Source organism: Phycodurus eques, chromosome 22, assembly GCF_024500275.1.
Source record: "Phycodurus eques isolate BA_2022a chromosome 22, UOR_Pequ_1.1, whole genome shotgun sequence".
Classification (NCBI taxonomy): domain Eukaryota; kingdom Metazoa; phylum Chordata; class Actinopteri; order Syngnathiformes; family Syngnathidae; genus Phycodurus; species Phycodurus eques.
In genome coordinates, this window is record NC_084546.1 from 435,117 (window position 1) to 456,030 (window position 20,914).

Below are 20,914 nucleotides of genomic sequence, written 5' to 3' on the forward strand. Positions count from 1 at the left end.
GAATGGGTTGCCAAATACGGCGTTGTTACCGCGACATCTGAAGGCTCGTAATTTAGTGTGTTCAGCCGGGCTTTGTCCTGGAAGTCCCTCACAAAAGAATGAAAAGGAACTTTCCTTCCAAAAACGTGGTTTGACACCAGAGTGAGCCCATTCTCAATAACGTTCACTTCACGTTCGACTAAAATATGAAGTAGCTCATGAACAACAATGGTGGAGATGATTTAATCGTGCACAAAGTGTTCTGTTGCAGCAGAACCTTCACAAAGAATCACTCGTCGCGTTATTTGTTTCCATCCCGTTTGCGGTTGGCGAAAGTCACTTTTTAAGCTCCGGACGAGAACGCTGATTTCAAAGTACAAAGTTCACCTTGCGCCTCTTTGCTTATTTCATTGTTGTCCTCGTTCCTTTCCTTCATGTCGAATTACTTTAAGTTGAAATTCAGAGTTCATAGTAATAATTCCTATGAATAGAATTATAGAGAAGGTAAATATTCACCCAATTTTTCGGCGCCCCCTTGAGGCCGCAAGCAGCGCCCTGAGCACGTGCTCCTCACCTCATGGGTATGAAATCATAAGTCATAATAATGCTGATTATTATGATGACAATAATCAGAGGAATGTTAAGACACTGATGTCTGCGGGAAGTCAAAGTATTGATTGCGCTTTCGTGTGAGGTCGCGAGCCTGCTCGGCATCGGCATCGGCATCCACATCCTATCCTGTCCTTCCTTCCTTCCTTCCTTCCACATTCCACACAAGCTGACGGCCATCCAGTCTCACTTGACACGCAAACGCTGGCAACATTGGCACTCATCCAACGCAAAACATTGACGTTCTCTTTATATATATATATAGATAGATATATCGATATAGATTTCATGATTGCAGCGATAATTACTCGAGCACGATGTCACGCGTTTCTATATTGGCCAATGGCTGGAGGCAGACAGCCGCCCCGCACCACAACTCACCACACCGCAACCCTCGTTTAAAACCTTCATTAGAAACTCAAACCTGGTCTTGAAACCCAAATCGGAAAGGTCGCTTGAATTTTTTTCAACCCTATTCCGCTATACGAGGAATGTCACAATTGTGACAAACGTGCTAAACGGGAGAACCGGCTTCCCGTGTATGCTAGGCTAACAAGCGTGACTGTGGTTTGGTGACACGATTGTTCAACACATGTCGATCATTTCTATTGAGACAAATCGATGAAAACATGAACCCAGCCTCATCCTCGGCTGCTGTCATCTTTGGTGGCATCTCGCGTTCATAAAATTTCAAGTTTGCACGTTTGCTTCGTGACAGTCCCCTTCACCGTCCAGTCGAGCGAGGAGGAGGAGGAGGAGGACGTGCTGCGACCTGTTTTGCCCAATGCAGAAGTAGGTTGCACATATTGCGGACTGCAAACTTTCATCTTTGCTTGAAACCCAAAACCTGTCTTGAGATATCGTCTGACACGATGGAAAATAACGTCGAATTGATTGGAATAAGTTGCAGCGCCCCCTTCAGAAGTAAAGCGCAGCGCAGCCTTGCTTGTTTTCCTTCAATTGACTTTATTCAAGAAAATAAACATTCAAGTCAATTTGCGTTTATGATGACAACGAACCACAATCTCACGTTAGCCTCCGGCTACAAACATTGTCACGTGACGTGATGATGAGGGTGATGAAGGTCTAAAGTGCTTTTCCATCACAAAAAGATGAAAATGAGATTTTAACCACTTTTTTTTCATGCAGATTTGGGACATTTTGCTTTCCTTTTTTTAAGGTTTTCTCCCTTAATTGACACAAACGGCTGCTACGCAGTACACGCACTCGATCTGGAATTAACAATATAAAAATAAAGTTCTTATGAGCGCAAAGAAAAAAATATACAATCAAAGAGATGCCTGCACCATTGTGGGTTTAAAACAACAACAACAACAAAAACATTTGTGGTCAAATGCAGAGGTGGCCAAGCGACGGCCCACTTTTGAAAGATTTTTTATTCAGAGGACATCGAGAGTCCAGAAATATTTGTTGCAACCATTTACGTGAATTCAAATGTATTCATTTTGAAATGTATTATTTATCATTTCATTTCATGAAATGCTAATTTACTGTAAATACATATAAAATAAAATATAAAATACATTTGATGAAACAATGGTTTGATTTAAAAATATATATATTTTTTTTTTAAATGCTCGATGCATCTTCACTTTTTATTTTACCATCCTTTTTTATTTAGAAATTAACATTGGAAAAAAATTGTGGGCGGTCTGGAATGTGAACAGGGACTTCAAGTATTTGTGAGTCTTTATTTTATAAATATTTTTTATTTTATTGACAAAATGTATTCACAAATATAGTGAATTCTGTCCACATTCCAGAGCATACGCAATTTTTTCAACCCTTAAAATATCTCCCCCACACTCATTAAACACATTTCCATGGATTAAAACACACTTTTTAGACACATTGTAAACGTTTCTGAATACATTTTTTAAATGTATAGATATACAATAATGGAATAAAAATTCAAACCTTTTTTTGTTTCGTCTTCAAATACCCTCCCACATGCTGTAATCACATTTAAATACTTTTAAAACACATTGTAAACGTATTTCAGACAAAAAGTACAAGCGTTATAGCAGGGGATTACTGCACAGGTAACATTTTGGAATGGATTACTGAACTGGTTAAATCCTTATATTGACTCAATTATAAATCATAACAATAAAAAATGAGTTATCCATTGATGTATATAGGTTTTCTTTAGGAATTTCAAAGTGAAACACGGCCATTGAGTGTGAACGTTGGCCGTGCAGGAAGAACGCATTTGAAACAAGTCGGAACAGAAGTTGCAGTTGAAAACCGACAAAGACGTTCCTCGGCCGCCAAAGTGTACCTTCCTTCTTCTCCCGCTCCCGTCCGGCAAAGTCAACAAGCCCCGCCCTCGCACGTCAGATTGCCGCGGCGACGCCGGCGGGACTCGTACAGGCTCAAGGCGTGATGGACAAACTGGTACTGCTCCGCCGTCTGGATCATTCCGCCCCTGCGGAAACACACTTGCTTTTATTTCCAATACACAACTTGATTTTCTAGTAGTAGTTAAATACTAGTTTTTTTTAGTTGCTGTTGCAGTTGTTGTTACAATCGTTTTTATTCTTGTTGTTGCTATAGCTGTTGATGTAGTAGAAGTTATAGTCGGTCGTCGTTACTTTTTTCTCGTGGCGAGAAGCACAAGCTGCGTCTCACCTGTCCAGGCGCAGCTGGCACGTGATGGCCAGCACGTCTACGGCGCCCTCCGCCGCCAGCTGCCGGGCGCCCACGCTGGCGGCGATGAAGCAGCCCGTGCGGCCGATCCCGGCGCTAAAGCAAAGTGTCGTGGGAGAGGCGGTCAGTCAAATCATCATCATGACAATTTTAAGCATAAGAGCTCAGATTTCTACAGCACCTTTTACGATTAACAATTCACAAAGTTCATGAAGATTTTATGTTAGAAGCGCATCACGTTGGAAGCTAATGTTGGAGCAAACATCAGAAGCCAACGTCAGTCTTCCTAAAATGCTAATATTGGAGGTAACTTCAGAAGCTAACATTAGCGCTAATGTTGGAAGCTAATGTTGACACCGACACGCTGTTTGGCCTCAGTTACCTGCAGTGTACGATGACGGGCCCCGAAGCCGCCGCCCGCCGCGCCGCCTCCACGTCGTCCATCAGCTGCAGCAGCGGCAAAGTGGCGTCGGGCGTCTTGTGGTCAGGCCACGACGTGAACCAGTAATGAAGCAGTGTGTGGGTACGAGGCCCAAACTGCGCGCACACGCACACACCAAGGAACGAGCTGTCAGTGTGTGTGTGTGTGTGTGTGTGTTAATACTGACATCGGTGTGTGTGGGCATGCGCGTGGGTGCCTTGAGCGTGATGTGTCTGGCAGTGTAGTGTTGACACTCTCGTACGCCGTTGACCTCCACCTCGACATTCCTGTACATGCCGCGCCTCTCCGGCCAGTAGAGGACGCACTTCTGCCAAGCAGGACCAATGAGCGCCGAGAACCCCGCGGCACGGCGTCTGAGGAGGAACGCGTGCTCAAACCTCGTTCTTCTCCTTGAGCTTGGTGATCATGACGATAGCGGGGGCCGCTTCCTGCCACGCCATCAGCCAGAAGTCGTCCACCGTGTTCACCATCGGGCCTTGCGTGGCGATAAAGGCCTTCTCGTCGCCACGGTAACCCTAAGACGTCACACGTTAACAAAAGCGCACATGGGCAACACACACAAAGGAAACACAAACGAGACATGCGCGCACGCACACACACGCACTTAGATTTTCTCAGGAAATGTTGGGAAACTTTGTGTTCTCCCTGCTTCCTGACCGGAAACAGCCATTGTGGGAAAACTTTCACTCCATGTGTTTGAATCTTTGCTTAACCACCCCCCCACCACACACACACACACACACACACACACACACACACACACACACACACACACACACACACACACACACACACACCCGGATGTAGTTGGCGTTGATGTAGGTGCTGAGCGGGGACTGCAGCACGACTCTGGAATGAGGATCTGGCAGGAGACAAGCGCAGGACATTTACATGCGGACATTCCTGTCTCCTGATTGGTCAGACAACATCAAGACACTTCCGGGTCGAGTTTGTTTCGGTCACCTCGCAACCAGGACTCACTGGGCAGGATGGTCTTGTATCGGTTTTTGCTTCCGTGGTTGGGCACGTCCGCCTGCTTTGAATCCGTGAAGTTCATTGGGATCTCCTGACAAGACACGCACACACTTTGAGATCACGTACTGTGTGTCACATGTTTGCGTGTGCGTCCCCTGCTTGGGCATCCCGTGTGCTTACACGTGTCTCATATTTGTGTGCGTGTGCGCCTCATGAGTGCATGTCCTGTGTGTGTGTGTGTGTGTGTTGTCTGCTTGCGTGCATGCGCATTCAAACTGGTCACGCGACTCACCGAGAACTCTGCATGTAGCGTGTGCGCGTCTTTGACGAGGTCACGCAGTCGCTGCGGCGTGAGCGCGTGACCCGCGGCCATCAGATACTCGCGGGCCGCCTCTTCCCTAGGCGGCGTCACCACGGCGATGCCGACGGGCACCGACATGTCGAGAACGAGCGTCACGTTGGAGCCGCGTCTGAGGACGACATCGGGACCGCTTCAAGGACAACGCGAGCCGCCGTCGAGAGGGAGGGCAACTTCGGAGCTGCTACTTCCTCCCTAGCCGATTGCTGATTGGCTGATATCCAGCGCACACACATTTACACGCAAACATCCTGCTCTGATCTTCCTTCATCAGATGCAGTCCCAAAGATCATTAGCAAACAAACAATGACCTTCAAAACCATATACACGCACACGCACACAGTTGACCTTTCTTGTAGTCGTGATGACGGTTTCATCCTGAAGGGGGAGCTGCACGGCTCCAGCTCATTCGCTACCGGCGCGACGCTCGCCAGGGGGGCGCGGTCGACTTCGGAGGAATGGGCGGGGCTAGAGGGAGATGACGACAGGGCGGACAACGGGACGTAGACACGCAGACGGGTGCACTGCGGGACAGCGGGCGTACCTGGGCGGCGGCGGGAGGGCGGGCGCGGGAAGCGGCCGGGCCGCCGCGATCGGCCGACGCCGCCGGGGAGCGTGCGTGGCCGCCTGCCAACGTCGGTCAAAAGGTCAACATCGTCGAGGGCCAATCATGGCTTACCTTCTCGCAGAATACCTTGGCGGTGAAATGAAGGGGCGCAGCTTTCGGCTGCGGCTTCCAAGTTTTCTTGAGACGATAGAAAAGCTGCAGAAGAACAAACGTGGAAAGGATAAGAACGATAGGAAATGGATGCACGGATTGTGGACGAGAGCGAAAATCCGCCGATAATTGACGCTCATTATAATTCCGTTGGAAGCATTTTTGATTTTTTTAAATATGCGGGGATATACCTACAATCAGTGCTTTGGGGGTTTGAAATGCAAAAAGGGGAAAACTAAACTGGGGGGGGAAAAAAAGGGAATGTTTTTTTTTTTTTTTTTTTTTTTAATTGCTAATGGGGAGTCCTCTCAAGATGGCAATTTTTACTATGTATTGTACCAAAAACCCACGATAAATGATGTTTTTTTTTTAATGCCTCTGAAATCATGAACGATAAGGGCTGCCCTTATTATTTTTTGTTTATTTCTTTTCTTTTTAAATCAGTATTGTTGTTAGGATTATAATTTCTTGTTTCTGTATTCAGTTGTTTTTCTTGACTCTATGATATGGATCCCCCTCGGTCTGAACTCAAGACTAAAGAGCTGCAAGACCAGCCTGGTTCCCATGGAGCCTTCTATTCCGATCAGAATCGCTTTAGAAGCCCTAACCGAATGAAAATGCTCCATATAAACAAGCCCCATCGCAATAAACAGGCAGAATATGCCAGCTCCTGATGGCGCATGTATGCGACAGAGATATTGTTCTCGCTACTTATAAGTTTGTTTTGAAATGAAGCATTTTTTTCAACAAACGTATAAAAACTGCCAACTCGTGTGCTGAAAAGACGACAGACCTCCATCTTGATAAATGACGTGACGTTCACATGTCTCACGGCTGTTCTGATGAAATGTAGCCCACGTCGTGTGTCCACCCGATCGGAATAGATCGCGTCGCGTCACGTGGGAACAGTTGACCGGAGATCGTCAATCGGAAGGATTTCATTCGGAATGACAAAAAAGTCTCCATGTAAACCCGGCTCCTGTGTGGTCGGTCCGCTGAAGACGAGCCCTTCGCCCGTCAATCAAACATACGTTGGCGTTCGCCGTCGTCAACTATGGGCTGAATAACGTGTGCCACTGAGGTTATGTTTAATGAACAGATTAAGATCAGACTACATTTGATGAGCAGTTTAGAGAGAAATTAAAGACATTCCAAAGGATTGAGCGACTTTTCCTCCCGTGTTTGCGTTAATTGGGGACTAACGCACAGCAACTCGGAGCGAAGCTCTGATGTTTTAATCGACATCGCCGCGGTGGAGCGAGCCGTTTAGCTCCTTAACTCATTAGCTCGCAGGCTAGTCGTTAGCTGCCGAACACAACAAACCGTTAACTATTCCTGATGTGTCTCTGTTGTGTGAATCGACGCGCCACACGAACATCAAGGCTGTGGAATATCGGACGCGGCCAACACCGGCAGGAGCATAGCGGTCCGCCGGCGTTCCACGAGCCCGCTAGCGGCTAACGACACGGCCGTCCAACTCTGTCGGCTCACCACGACAATGACCATTTCTCGAGTATGAAAAAACTATCATCATAATTTAATTTATCGAACGTTAAGACGATATAGTCATTATTGTGACAGACATACGAATGGGTGAATCCAAACCACAAATATGCGGTGCTCCACTATATTGACTTTTTTATGCCATGCTCGTTTGTATGAGGATGTGTGTGTGTGTGTGTGTGTGTGTGTGTGTGTGCGACTAGCTTTCAGAATGTCAGTAAGTGTGACCTTGTGTGCCTATGAGCGTGTATGCATGTGCATGCGTGTGTTTGTGTGAGTGTGTGTAATTGAGTGAACGCTTGAGTGTCTTTGTGTTTGAGAATGAGATTGTATGCGTTTCATAGTGTGAATTTGAGACTCTTTTGTGATTTAGGGCTAGACAAATAAACATGACTTGCATTGGTGTGAATGATTGAGTATGGGTGTGAGTGCTGTATGTCAGTATTCACCGATTTGCGAGTGTACATAATGTTCGTGTGAGTAAATGTGTGAATGTGGGGGTGTGTGTGTGTGTGTGAAACGTGTTAATTTTTTTATCCTTCAAGTTGCGTCGCAGACGAAAGCGTGACGTTAATGTGTCGGTTTCAGACGTTCGCTGGTACCATCGAGCAGACGAGGGCCATGATGAAGATGGTGAAGAAGAGGATGTAGAAGCACTCCTGCCGCCGCGCGTGCTCCCGTGGCGGCCCCTGCAGGACGTTCTTCGACACACACACACACACACACACACACACACACACACACATTAGAAAAGCAATTCAAACGCAATATTAAGTATAGTGACATACAAATAATATTAGCATCATTCCTGGACTGTGGGTAAGCAAATGGAGCACACCTTTTCTGGAAACGACATGACAAAATGCAGTTTCTGGCAAAGGTGCGCTCCATTTGATTATCCGCACGGCCGTGTTGTTTAAGAGAACGATAGTAACCCCACAAATGAGTATTTTGTGTGCCCGTACCGATTATGTTGCCACTAATGAATGTTTTGTGGAGATAAATTCGTATCTCGTGTTTGTTTTCACCTCGGTGGAGACTTCGGTGATGCCAAAGTGCGCCAGGTGGCGATGAAGCACCCTGACGTCAAGCGATCGGACCACGTCCCGGGCCGGGCGGGGCTCGGAATCATCCGGGCGCTCCGAGGACACAAAGAACTCCACGCCGTTCTTCTCCTCCTGCCGCAGCCGCCAGTCAATCAATCCGTCAGTCAATGAAAGTCTGTCTCAATAAGCAGAGGCGTGCGTCCTCACATCGACAGCGTTGATGTGGACGAGGCCGACAGGAACTCCCAGCGCCGCCGCCACGCCGCCGCGAAACCAACGAAGAAGAGCCGTGTTCAGACTGCGGACATCCAATGCCAAAAACTGCAAACACAACACAAAGTATCATGCTGGAGATAAATTTGATATACTGCAGGTGAGCGCATGGACACGAGGATGTTGATGGACAGACAGATGGATAAAAACATGCGTGGGAGGAAAAGTCGCTCCATCCTTTGGAATGTCTTTAATTTCGCTATAAACTGCTCATCAAATGTAGTCTGATCTTAATCAAAATCACAAGAATAAGCAAACACAATCTGCTTCAACTCAAGCCAACAAACTAACATGTTTTCATATTTTCACTGAAAATTAACACGGAAACATTCACACGACCAGTAGGAAAAAGTAAGTAAATACCCGGTTGACCCTCGACCCTTTGCAACAGTAACTTCAAGCAAACGCTTTGCTGGAGTTGCAGATGACAACCATTCCTTTTTCCAAAAACTTGCCGTTCCGCAAGATTTCTGCAGGAGATGTCTGCTACGATTGAACAACTCTTGTGCGCGTCTCATCGGCAACTACAGGAAATGTTTGCTTGAGGTGACTGCTCCCGAGGGGTCAAGGGTCGAGCAGTCATTCAATCAAAGGGTTCACTTCCATTTTCCTCCCTGTCCTATCCATGCTCTTTCCAATAAAAATATAAAAACATGTCATTGTTTGTGAGAGATGAGTTGAAGCAGACTGTGACTTGATGAAGATCAGACCACATTTGATCCACGATTTATGCTTAAATTGCAGAAATTCCATAAGGGTTCACAAAGTTTTTCGTCCCCCGAGATGAACAGAAGATAAACGGGTCGACGGACAGATAGATGGACGGACAGACAGGCGGCTGGAAAGAAAGAAATCAAGAAAAATGTTTCGATAGATGGGCGGACAGAAAAGACAGACGGCTGTCACCATAGTAACCAGATGGCGTGCGGCCACAGTGGCGTGCTCCACGTGAACCTCGCCACCTGAGTGATGATGAAGATGATGACGATGATGCCAGCGGTGTCGGGGAGGCGGCACGCTGCCGTCCGGATGCGGGTTCAAGTCCGAGGAGTCGGCGTTACGCAGCTCGTGCTCGCCTGAGGATGACTCTGAGGAGACCGGCAGGTGGCGTTAGAGACAACATTGAAACGGGCTCCACCTCCTCCAAGACAACAACACACGCGGCACCCTTTCACAACAAACGGGAGGCAGACACCACTTTCGCCCTCCTCCCTGGTGACGGCGTCGTGGTCGCTATAACGAGCATGAACTCAGGCCTGCTCTGATTGGACGGCTTTGATGTCATGGGAAGTACTGCCAGCCAATCACAGGTGGAGTTGGAGACAAATACTTGGACGTGCGCACAGTCTTACGGACAGTCGTGATGGGCACGGCAGTTCTTTTGAGTGTACTGAATCATTCGAATCAGTTCATTAAAGAGAATCATTCAATGGAATCGTTCAGTTCTTTTTCACAAAATCATTCAAGTGCTTCCTCATTCAGTAAATGCTCCACCCCTGAGGTTCACGTTCACTCAACACATTCACCGGAGTGCTTTGCGTAGTTGGTGTCATGTATTGTAAACTAGGAAAGGCGGGGAGATTTATATTAAAAAAAAAAAAAAAAAAAACACTTCGGCTAAATGATCACAGACCAATCTCTCTCTCTCTCTCTCTCAGCAAGCTCTCAAACAGTCGTGAACATGTGTGCAGCGAGCTCAGCTACCGACCATCCTTCCGCGTCCCCTGACGTCCAGCTCGGCTCTCGCCAGCCGGCGTGACTTTTCTGCATTCCACCGCTGTGGACGGCGTCACTGACACCAGCCCCGCCAGCCGGGCTTTCTGCTCACTCATCTGACTGTTATTGCTATCTGATTAGTGGAAAGCATCTTTGTGTCTTGATAAGCGCTATAGAAGTTGAATGTATTATTATTATTATGAAATAAAAATCTTTCATAATCGCATTAGAGACAATGATATGTGTGTGTACGTATATACATTCATTATTCATTTCCATTTATTTTAAATGTACGTGCTTGACTGACAAAAAACATTAGCCGTTAGCTTGAAGCTGCTAGTGAAAGCTATCCCTGCGAGGACGTCAGGACTTGCGGTTAAAATCACTCATGAGTACGTTCACTGCGTCGTACGTCGTTCCTTGCGCAAACGAATCACTCATCGTACTCATCGTACTCGAACATCGCTCCTTAGCGGATCACAAACGAAGCTCGTGTCAAACGGATCGCTCATGATAAGTTCAACGAACGAATCACTCAGTTCACTTAAGTCCCACCCCCGCCTGAATCATAAACTCATTCGGTTCAGTTCGTTCACTAAAAAGATTCGTTCTTCTGAACGAAACATTCGCGAACGGACGAAACACACGCGGTCACACTCAAACACACACTCATCCCAACCACACGCTCACACGTACGAATACACGACAAACACACGCGTGCATACTACTTGACGACGACCTTCTTACCATGTGAGGCGAACGGAAGCTAATATCAATGAAGGCGTTGCTAGCATATGAAGCTAATTTAGGCTCATGTCAATGAAAGCGTTGCTAGCATGTGAAGCCAATTTAGGCTATTATCAATGAAGTCGTTGCTAGCACGTGAAGCGAACACCAGTGAAGGTGTTCATTGTTATTGTTGGCATGTGAATGAAGCGGATTATTGTCGACGCTCACCCGCGCACGTCAGCCAGCAGAGGAGCATCAGGGCCAGCAGCAAACATCCACCGGTGCTCCTCATCTTCATCCACAACACGGACGCCGTCTGCAGCGGCAAAAGGAGACCACATGAGTCCTCACGTCAACACAAAGAAACCGGAAGGAAGCTAGCAGGAATGTCAAATGATGACGACATGGATTGTTTGGCAGCAGCTGAAATGAGGGAAGAATTGGTGGGCAACGAGCAGCTGTCCTGACATGAGGATTCATTGCGGTGTGCGCCGCAGTGAAGAAAGTAGACTTGAATGCCATTGAGTGGCGAAAAGGATAGATTGACTTTGAACATGCACTTGGTCATTATTTTATGAGCAGGAGCAGTCATTTTTTCAATGGGTTGTATTTTTATCATTTGCATTACAATTATTAAATTGATCATTATAATCATAACGTGAATTATTTCATATTTTATTTGTAGTAGTACTTTTAAAAGTAGTACTACTATTAGTAAAAGTGGTGATATTTTAAAAACAAATATAATTCTGAGTAGTATGTCAATCCGTCAGTCAGTAATTACAACTCACCATCACGCCATTAAGATTAATACCAAAAAAAAAAAAAAAAAAAAAAGCCCTGATCGTTTTGTTTGTTTTTGTCACCATCGGCTCGCTTGTTCAAGATTTCCATGGCCCTTCGCGGAAGGGCCACCCAGGACCGGAAATGCCCATATTTGGCAGGTCAGGTAAGTCATTTACCTTGGCCTCCTCCCTCATTCAACGCGCAGACTGAGATAATCCCCCGCTCCAACTTTTCTCATTTTTCTGTCGTCGCCACCAAGGAAAAAGGCGACCATGACTCAAGTGAAAAGCTGCGTGAAGATTAGCTTGATTGTGTCCAACGTTTTCTTCGCAGTGAGTTGCCTTCCTTTTCTTCTTCCGCTCAGTTAAAAGTGCGCACTTGCTAGTCAACATGCTAACGTTAGCTTCTTCCTTATCTTGACCGTCAACACTCTTGGACGTGTTTCGACAATTGCTAAAAGTCTACCTCAACATGATTACCCCACGTGTAGCACGTTTACGTCGTGGTGAGCAAGTGTGCCTCACAGTCGACAGGTTCTGGGTTCAAATCCTGTGAGGAGTTTTAAAGTGATTCCCGTTAGCTTCCTTAAAGGAAGACAAACTCCCCCAAGGCGGGAATGCGCCTTTGTCAAACAACACGTGACCTGCCATTGCCAGGCGTTCCAAAAAGTTAATTTGACTTGTTAATTTCCCGACAGATTGTAGGGGGCGCCATTATCTGCCTGGCGCTGCTGGTGGAGGCGGTCACACGCTCCAATGATGCATCGGTAAACGCGCGCACACACGCTATTCCATGTGAACCATCACACGCAAATACCTACGCACACACTCAGACGTACACGCCCACGCACTCATTCCTCATGTGCGCGTAAGCGGCCACACACAAGGTCGTTGTGCCGTTCCAGCTCGAGGGCCGCTACACCGGCCTGATCTTGCTGTATGTGGTGGGCACTGTTACTATGGCAATCGCCGCCGTGGGCGCGTACGGCGCGCACCGCCAGAGTCTACCCGCGCTCATCGTGGTGAGTCCGGCGTGTCACGCGCACTGCGCACTCGTCTTGTCAACTTCCCCTTCAGACAGGATGTTCTGTTCACCTTTTCCGTGTGAAGTTCCTGGTGTGTATGGTGATTGGCACACTGATGATGTTGCGCGTTGGCATCTCCCTGGCGGCCGTGCGTCCCGAGGTAACGCCTACAAAACACACGAGCGCATTCACGCGACTGTCGTCATGTAACTTGCGTGCGTGTGCATTTTCACAGTTGGAGGGCGTGATGTCGGACAAGTTTCGCCAGCTGCTGCCGTTGGACGAAGCCAACGAGAAGACCAAGAAAATCACCAACGTCATTCAGGAAACGGTGAGATGAGCAGGAGGTCCGGCGCATGCTGATGATGTCACCAACTGACATCTTGCGCGTGCAGCTGCAGTGCTGCGGCGTGTTCAGCTCGGACGACTGGCGCCAGGAGCTTCCGGACTCGTGCTTGTGCGACGAGCCGGCGGAGGGCAAATGTCGCGACGTCGGTTACAACGTGAGACACCGACGACTTTGGAAATTCCCACGCTCAAGGTAGCGTGAACTCGACTGACCTGTGTGCGTGCGTTTTACAGTTCATGATGCTCCAGATGAAGAAGTCCGTCTTCCGCCAGGTGAGTTTGGTCACGCTGGTCACACGACGGCCGAGTTGAAATTTGCTGACTGCCGATTGGTCGTTCGCACGCAGCCGTGCTTCCCAATCATGGTCCACTTCGTCCTCTTGACCTTTGACATCGTGATGGGGATGGCCTTCGTGTTGGCCACCTTGGCGGTAAGAATCCTTTTGGGCTCGGGTCGGGCACGTCGGCAGCGATGTGACTTCCTGTTTCCCGTTCGGCAGCTGCTGGGTCTGACGCTGTCGTCAGTCCTCATCAGTCAGTTGCATGCGGGCGCGCGCCCTGCCGTGCTGCTGGTGCCCGCCCTCTTCAAGCCGGCGCCCCCCAAGTACCAGGAGCTGCGGGACGCGCCCATGTAGTAGGGCGCGGCGCCACCCTCTGCTCGGAGGCTGTCGCTGCAGTGTTCCTCTGCTGTTTGTTACGAATAAAACCGCACTCCCGCTTTCTGTCACTTTTAATATTTGCAAAGACGACTAACTCAAGTTGAAAGTCGTGTTGCGTCCCAAATAAAAACCACCACTGTGACAACATTCAAGATTTGTTGAGTCGATCCCAGTCAAGCACTCGCCTTACTTGTCCGAGCATCCTTGTATCCTGGTCATTTGTGTTGCCATTTTTTTCGGGCGTGAGAATTGTCACTTGGCCGGCCATTTCTTTGTCTGCCAAAGTACACATTACACAGATGACTTCTTTGATAAGCATTTATTGAACAAAAGTTAATTGTATCAAATCAAACGAAGCTCATTACAGAGTCAACATGCACAGTTACTTTTGCGCTCACATGTTAAACATGAGGAATGTTTCCTCACGGCTTCAACCTCAGCACGCCGCCATCTTACAATGAAGCCACCACCACCACCACCACCATGAACACGCATCAAACGGGAAGTGATGTCATGTGGCCGTCAACTCCCAATTAGACAGGAAACGCTCGCATGTTTCCTGCTACTTGGACTCTCTCAACTTCCCCTCATCCTTAGCGGACCACAGACGTGTGCGTGCGTTAGCCAGACGAGCAGCATCCCCCGGTGGGCGTGGCCTGGGGCTCGTCGTCAACAATCTGTACGCCTCGCCGACCGGATACCGATTGGCCGCCGACGTTTCCTTTCGACCGCTCCTCGGCCTGGGCCGCCTCCATCATTCCTGCGTGAACGCACGTCACGTGACCCGTCGCCACGACTCACATGCACACGACGACTCACAACACGTCCATTTCGTACACATGATTTGGTTGCCCCGTGTGTGCCGTCAAAGTTGAACGTAATCAATGAGAGCGAAGGAAAAATGCCTTCTTACTTTTACACAAGTCCAAGTAGAGCTCCTCGATGCCTTTGTTGAGCTTGGCGGACGTCTGGTAGTGTTTGGCCCCCACCGACGTCGCGTAACTATGACGACAACAAACGCGTGAAGACGACGACGCACGGGCTGCGGCCGCAACGATGTCAGCGCTCACCTTTCCGCCTCCTCCGTAGAGACGTTCCTGTCTTTGTCCAAATCGATTTTATTACCTGCGCGACATTTTGGTGAAGTCAGAGGTTAAAAAAAAACAAAAAACTTTCCGGGTCCGGGAGACCTTTTTTCTGGGGACCCCCATAATCCGAACACCAATGAAACGTAGCCAAGCCATTCGAACTAAACAATTTCATATTTTCAGGAAAAAAGCTTGTAATATTACAACTGTAAAGAATAATATTCCCACTTGGCACTAATTGTACAAATGTTGCAATATTGAATACTGAAGCATAATTAGACTATTTATTGCTTTGCACTGACCAACATGCAACATTGAATACTTAGTTTGGATTGAGATCTTTTAATAACGCATCAGTTCTGCTCTTTGTATTTTGGTTTTTGCGACATTCTTAATACACGAGTATGTGTGTGAATATTTCTCCTGTGACAATTTCATTTCCCCTCACAGGATGAATAAAGCATCCATGTATTTTTAGCTGGAAAAATTAGTATGTGTGTAATGTTATGAGAATTAAGAAGTTTTAATAATTCGAGAAAACTAACAGGAACAAATACGTATTTTGTCAGAATAAAAAGTGATAATCTTCGGAGAATCATGTAATGTCATAAAGTCAAAGTCTCATGAGGGAAGAAAGCAATATTTTCACCATAAAAAAAAAAAAAAAAAAAACACTATTCTTGAAAAAAAAAATCTATTTGATCTGAAAAAGAATAACCCCCAAAAAATACTTCTGTAATAATACACCTTTTGTTGTTCCAACTTTCTTTCTCCAGGGTTGCTTTGAACAGACAGAAATCAAGATCTTTCATCCATCTCGAGTGGGAAATTCAAGAACTTGTTTGTTTCATTGGCACTTTTTAAAACAATACGGCAATTTCTCGCTAATTATTTGGCAGACCCCGAGCGACGGCCCGTCCGTCGGGACCCCGTCGCCGCGTTGTGTCGCGGTGACGACGACCGCCACTTACCTACTATACACAAACAAATGTCGTTCCCCAACATCTTCCTCAGTTCTCTCACCCAACTCTTCACCTGCAACGCAAACGGGAGCTCAGAAGAACGCGCGAGGCAAAGACGTGGCTTAGCACGTCGCCCGTTACCTTCTGGAAGGAGTCCTCGTCGGTGATGTCGTACACCAGGACGGCCCCGTTGGAGTCTCGGTAGTAGATGGGACCTAACGCGTGGAAGCGCTCCTGACCCGCCGTGTCCTGCACCGACACACGCACGCGCACGGTCACGTGACCTGCCCGGGTCTGAACGCGCACTGCGAGCGCGGCGTCTTACCCAGATGGCGAGGTTGACCCGCTTTCCCGTGATGTTGAGCTTCTTGGTGAGGAAGGACGCCTGTACGCAAACACACACGCGCGCGGGCGCACTTTCACATGAAGGACAATCTGGCAGAAAAGGCCATTTATTTCATTTAGTACTCAAACATGATGTTTTAGTTTCATACAACACTTGGGGAACATACTTTTCACAGGGCAAATTCCAGCCTAATTTCTACAATCAAAATCATTTCCATTGGTTTTTGATTGTGTGTTACGTAATTTTCTAGTTTCCAGAGTTGGTGAATTTGGGGTACCTATCGCGGTCAAAATGACACAATTAACAAAATCCATGAAATATTTTACTCTGCCGAGTATGTAGTGCATCTGTATGACTTTGACATTTTTTTAATTGAACTACCTCACTAAATTAAGCTTTCGACACCACTCTCATTTATTGAGATGAACCTGGACTAACGCGCACAACCGTACCGAGAGACTGCGGTGAGATGGCCTTAAAATAAAAGCAGGATTTTGGTTTTTTTCCAGATAAAATCCGATTTACAATGGGAACTGATTTTCTCCCTTTGCTTTGAGAACAGTGACATCGTGCAAAACAAGTTGTGCTTTTGTTTGTTTTTCCCGTTCTGGCATTTCCTTTGTCTGTCTTGATACCGAACAAGCTTTGAAACCAATTGCTTCCTCTTGGTAAAAAATGTCTTGTCAAAACATGATCCTGAATGTAATTCACCGAAAAACCAACAACAAAAGTTCATTATCTAACATCATAAAAGGAGCCCTCGAACTGTACACTCACCCTCCCTCCAGCTCTCTCGCGTGCAATTGCACAAGTGGAGCAAGGTGACCTCGGCAATATAATTGGAAGCACATACCTCGGGTCAAACGTTTCCACGATGTGGCCAAATCGAACTCTGGGCAAAATGCAACACTGACTCTGCGATTGCCTTCCGGTGGCCTTTCTTGTCATACGCCAAACAATGTCACAATTATTCCGCGTATGTCTGTTTCTTAGCGGGAAAATTGAAGTCGCTCGTCACTTTTTGGAAAATTAAATGTGAAGAGGGGTTGAAAAAGTCGTCAAGTTGACGACGACGACTTTTGAATTGATCAAATCAATGCAGCCTGTCATACGAACCGTCACGCAAAACATTGGTAGCTTGTTCAATTTATACATGAACTGTTCCATCATGGAGTATTCAGACACGTTTCAGTGTGAAGAACCCACACCCCGGGTGCACCTGCCAACCTGCGTCAACTTGTTAACAAGCAATCAATAAATCCACGCATGACGCAACCCAAGACAACAGTTTCAACGCAGTTAGTTGACTAGACTTTCGAAAGACTCGTTTTAACTGCTGGACGATACCAGCCCCAGATCTCAAGACTTCATGCTCCTTACGAAAGAATACGTTGTCTTACCATGAGCTCGGTTGCATATTTGTTCCTTCTTGTTTTCAAGTCTCAACACGACAAGTACTGTGCGTGCGTGCGTGCGTGTGTGGAACTAAATGACACGTGGGACCTGCCAGTCAAGGCAATCATCAGCCGCGAGGTTTTCATCCCGAGTCGGGGCTCAAAAAACACGCGTTCACCAGCACCGCCGAGTGACACCCTCAACACGCCACCCGGCGACGAGGGATGCTCGTTTCCCACGCCTGCGACATCCCGCTCAGGCGGTCGCCAGGGGCCCCGCCCGCCTCACCTGGAGAGTTGTGATGTGTTTGTCGTTGAACTTGTTCTCGCAGTAGCGCAGCACCATGGACGTCTTTCCCACGCAGCCTTCTCCCAGCAGGACCACCTTGAACGAGAAGCTCTTGCCGCCGCCCGTTGCCGCCATGGCGGCCGCTCGATGTGTCACAACAAGCTCGTGCCCCGCCGATGCTAAAAATGCTAACACTTAGCACGTCGGAACGCAACTCCTGCGTAGCTCACATCGGCTTCCTACCAACGGGACAAAAGAGCCCCCCCTTTCCCCTCCAAAGAAAAACTAAAATCAAAAGGAGACACGTCCCCAGCTGTGCTGACTTTCAAATGAAAGCAATATTTCCAGCGCGTACTCAAAAGCTCGACAAACGGTCGTCAGACAAACCCAATGTCTGACTTTCATCCAACTAATGGCGTCGCTGCACCAAGTAAGTCGACGAGCGCCACAGATCGTCTCTTCTACACGAGGGCATCACTTGGTCGACCAAGCGGCGACGTCTCGTTTTCAGTTGTGTTGAACAAGAAGTGAAGTGAACTCAGTCCACACATCCAAACGTCATTCAGACATCTTTGTAACCATTCTGCACTGTGTTGGGGTTCAACGTCACACGACTGGCCGTCAACACGCAACAAACAAACAAACAAACAAACAAACAAACACCGCGGTGTCGTCAACGCGAAGCAGAGAAAGACGCCTGGCGAGAGACGATCTGTGTTGTGTCACATGACGACGGTCCGCTCTTCCTCATGATTCTGACATCATCTGACACATCTCGGTGGGACTGGAATGTGATTGTGACACGACATCTTTCGTCACGGGGGCCCTTCCAACCTCGGCTTTGGTCTTCCCGTCCTCCGACTTCCTCCCGCATTCATCTTCATTCAAGACTCCAAATTGAACGTGAATGTTTGGCTGGCGATCACGACATTGTTCAAACCAGCAGACATTCCCTTTGGCCATGAGTTCCCTTCCAATTCCATACTGGCCACTCATGTGCTTGAGAAGTATCTGCACCAATTGCACAATTGACACTGTTCCAGATTATCGCACTACGAGTCACTTTAAACTGCTTCAATTTCTTGAAGACTGCACCATTTGCAAAATTGTATCAGCATTACCACATTATCGCGAACCATTCGTTGCTCAGTGACTCTCCGTAGTGCCTTTTTGTGTCTCAAAATGTTATTTCTTTGGTTCTTTCTTTTTGTCAAAATGGCTGTCTGTTGTCGTACAACAGCGGCGACAAATTCCTTGTGGGTTTTTGACATACTTGGCAAATAAAGAGGATTCTGGTTCTGATTTGGGGAGAGCTGACAAGATGACTGGAAATGTACAACCCCAATTCCAATGAAGTTGGGACATTGGGTTAAACATAAATAAAAACTGAATACAATGATTTGCAAATCATGTTCAACCTATATTGAATTGAATACACTACAAAGACAAGATTTGGGTAGAAAAGGAGGTTCACCTCTTTGTGAACAAGTGTGTGAGAAAATAGTCCAACAGTTTAAGGACAACGTTCCTCAACGTACAACTGCAAGGAGTTGAGGGATTTCATCATCATTCATCACGATGAAGCGTCAAATCCGACAACGGAGACCCCGGACTGTTGAGCGGCTGAAGCTGTACATCGAGCGAGAACGGGAAAGAATTCCACCTCCGAAGCTTCGCCAATGAGTGTCCTCGGTTCCCAAACGTTGATTGAATGTTGTGAAAAGAAAAGGTGACGTAACACCGTGGTCAACACGTTTTCTATCGGGTTGAGGGCAGGATTGTGCAGGCCAGTCAAGTTCATCCACACCAAATTATCTCATCCCTGGCTTGATGGACCTTGATTTGTGCACAGGGGCACAGACATGGTGGAACATGAAGGGGTAGTCCCTAAATTGTTTGACATTTCCAAAATCTCCTGGTATGCTGAAACATTCAGAGTTCCTTTCACTGGAGCTCAGCGGCGAATATTTTGGACATTTCCAACTTTATGGGAACAGTTCGGAGATGGCCCCTTCCTGTTCCAACGTGACTGTGCACCAGTGCACAAATCAAGATCCAGAAAGACATGGATGAGAGAGTTTGATGTGGATGAACTTGACTGGCCTTATCAAAATCCTGACCTTAACCCTATACAATACTTTGGGGATGAATTAGAGCGGAGACTGAGAACCAGGCCTTTTCGTCAAACATCAGTGTGTCACCTCACTCAGGCGCGTCTGGAAAAGTTGTCATAAATTCCCTATAAACACACTCCTAAACCTTGCAGAAAACCTTCCTTGAAGAGTTTAAGATGTTATAATTGCAGCGGGTGGACAGAGGTCACACCAAAACCTACGGGTGAAGAATGGGACGTCACTTCAATTCATATCTGAGTCAAGGCAGGTGAGCGAATACTTTTGGCAATATCGTGTACGAGTCGCACCTTTTCAAACTCTCAGACAAGCTAATAGATTGCACCTCAAGGTGGCGCTTGGAGTCATATTTGCAAAAATATGTCATGTTTAAGACGATGGCATAATGACACATGACCAGAGAGCCAATCACAAGTGATTAAAAAAAAATACATCTGAGCAGCTATATTTCAAATGTAACTCAAATTGTAGTCATGAACATTTCCAACAGCAACTGTCATTTCATTTCAGCTTTTTTCCCCATTTTATAATGAAATGATGCTACGCATGTCATGAGTTTCAGGGTTCGACTCAGCCGACAGCCTTCCCGTGCCGAAACGAGCTCACCCGAACCCCGATGACGATTTCACATCCGGTGATCGCAGCACACACACACACACACACACACACACACGCACACGCGCGCAGGTGTGTAACACGCCTACTTCCTGTTCAAAGCTCAAAGTCCACCTGACACAAACGGGCACGACGCCACACGGCGTGAAAAGAACCTTCTGACGATTTCGAAAGGCGGACATTTCCCAAAGAAACAAGAAGAAGAAGAAAGTCTGTCAGGATCCAAACATGGAAGTCCAAAGTCCCTCGCGGT

The 20,914-nt window shown here is 47.2% G+C and overlaps 3 protein-coding genes across 4 annotated transcripts; 1 reads left to right on the forward strand and 2 right to left on the reverse strand.

Moving 5' to 3' along the window:
* Positions 1 to 1,039: 1,039 nt before the first annotated feature.
* On the reverse strand, positions 1,040 to 14,336 carry ptprr (protein tyrosine phosphatase receptor type R). Its single transcript, XM_061668258.1, has 18 exons — positions 14,234 to 14,336; positions 14,026 to 14,111; positions 11,247 to 11,334; positions 9,480 to 9,661; positions 8,508 to 8,621; positions 8,283 to 8,432; positions 7,857 to 7,955; positions 5,728 to 5,796; positions 5,578 to 5,660; positions 5,382 to 5,501; positions 4,968 to 5,145; positions 4,682 to 4,766; positions 4,498 to 4,562; positions 4,078 to 4,215; positions 3,897 to 4,007; positions 3,641 to 3,795; positions 3,241 to 3,354; positions 1,040 to 3,037 (listed from the first exon to the last, which is right to left on the reverse strand). The coding sequence occupies exons 1-18, from the start codon at positions 14,328 to 14,330 to the stop codon at positions 2,923 to 2,925; spliced, it is 2,049 nt and encodes a 682-aa protein (XP_061524242.1). The 5' UTR covers positions 14,331 to 14,336; the 3' UTR covers positions 1,040 to 2,922.
* On the forward strand, positions 11,918 to 15,394 carry LOC133397403 (tetraspanin-8-like). The gene is made up of 9 exons (XM_061668255.1): positions 11,918 to 12,136; positions 12,502 to 12,570; positions 12,709 to 12,825; positions 12,914 to 12,988; positions 13,064 to 13,159; positions 13,224 to 13,331; positions 13,411 to 13,449; positions 13,524 to 13,607; positions 13,677 to 15,394. The coding sequence occupies exons 1-9, from the start codon at positions 12,077 to 12,079 to the stop codon at positions 13,809 to 13,811; spliced, it is 783 nt and encodes a 260-aa protein (XP_061524239.1). The 5' UTR covers positions 11,918 to 12,076; the 3' UTR covers positions 13,812 to 15,394.
* On the reverse strand, positions 14,336 to 18,504 carry rab21 (RAB21, member RAS oncogene family). 2 transcript variants are annotated; one of them, XM_061668257.1, is made up of 7 exons: positions 17,915 to 18,496; positions 16,211 to 16,270; positions 16,027 to 16,134; positions 15,895 to 15,958; positions 14,906 to 14,960; positions 14,749 to 14,837; positions 14,336 to 14,595 (listed from the first exon to the last, which is right to left on the reverse strand). In XM_061668257.1, exons 1-7 carry the CDS (start codon positions 18,047 to 18,049, stop codon positions 14,456 to 14,458), a joined length of 651 nt encoding a protein of 216 aa, XP_061524241.1. In that variant the 5' UTR covers positions 18,050 to 18,496; the 3' UTR covers positions 14,336 to 14,455. The 2 variants fall into 2 exon arrangements, with proteins under 2 accessions (XP_061524241.1, XP_061524240.1); XM_061668256.1 differs by having other exon boundaries at positions 14,451 to 14,653; positions 17,915 to 18,504.
* Positions 18,505 to 20,914: the final 2,410 nt, after the last annotated feature.

What these genes read in the sequence shown, in the direction of transcription:
- LOC133397403 (XM_061668255.1), top strand. Translation starts at nt 12,077, where the DNA reads ATGACTCAAGTGAAAAGCTGCGTGAAGATTAGCTTGATTGTGTCCAAC. An exon ending in TGGCGGCCGTGCGTCCCGAG is followed by an intron (nt 12,989 to 13,063) that starts GTAACGCCTACA and finishes GCATTTTCACAG; the next exon opens with TTGGAGGGCGTGATGTCGGA. An exon ending in CCAACGTCATTCAGGAAACG is followed by an intron (nt 13,160 to 13,223) that starts GTGAGATGAGCA and finishes TTGCGCGTGCAG; the next exon opens with CTGCAGTGCTGCGGCGTGTT.
- ptprr (XM_061668258.1), bottom strand. Translation starts at nt 14,330, where the DNA reads ATGCGTGTTCATGGTGGTGGTGGTGGTGGTGGCTTCATTGTAAGATGG. An exon ending in ATACAAGACCATCCTGCCCA is followed by an intron (nt 4,563 to 4,681) that starts GTGAGTCCTGGT and finishes GTCTCCTGCCAG; the next exon opens with ATCCTCATTCCAGAGTCGTG. An exon ending in AGCTCAAGGAGAAGAACGAG is followed by an intron (nt 4,008 to 4,077) that starts GTTTGAGCACGC and finishes CCTGCTTGGCAG; the next exon opens with AAGTGCGTCCTCTACTGGCC.
- rab21 (XM_061668256.1), bottom strand. Translation starts at nt 18,049, where the DNA reads ATGGCGGCAACGGGCGGCGGCAAGAGCTTCTCGTTCAAGGTGGTCCTG. An exon ending in CATTTGTTTGTGTATAGTAG is followed by an intron (nt 14,961 to 15,894) that starts GTAAGTGGCGGT and finishes AATGTCGCGCAG; the next exon opens with GTAATAAAATCGATTTGGAC. An exon ending in CTACTTGGACTTGTGTAAAA is followed by an intron (nt 14,654 to 14,748) that starts GTAAGAAGGCAT and finishes ATGGACGTGTTG; the next exon opens with TGAGTCGTCGTGTGCATGTG.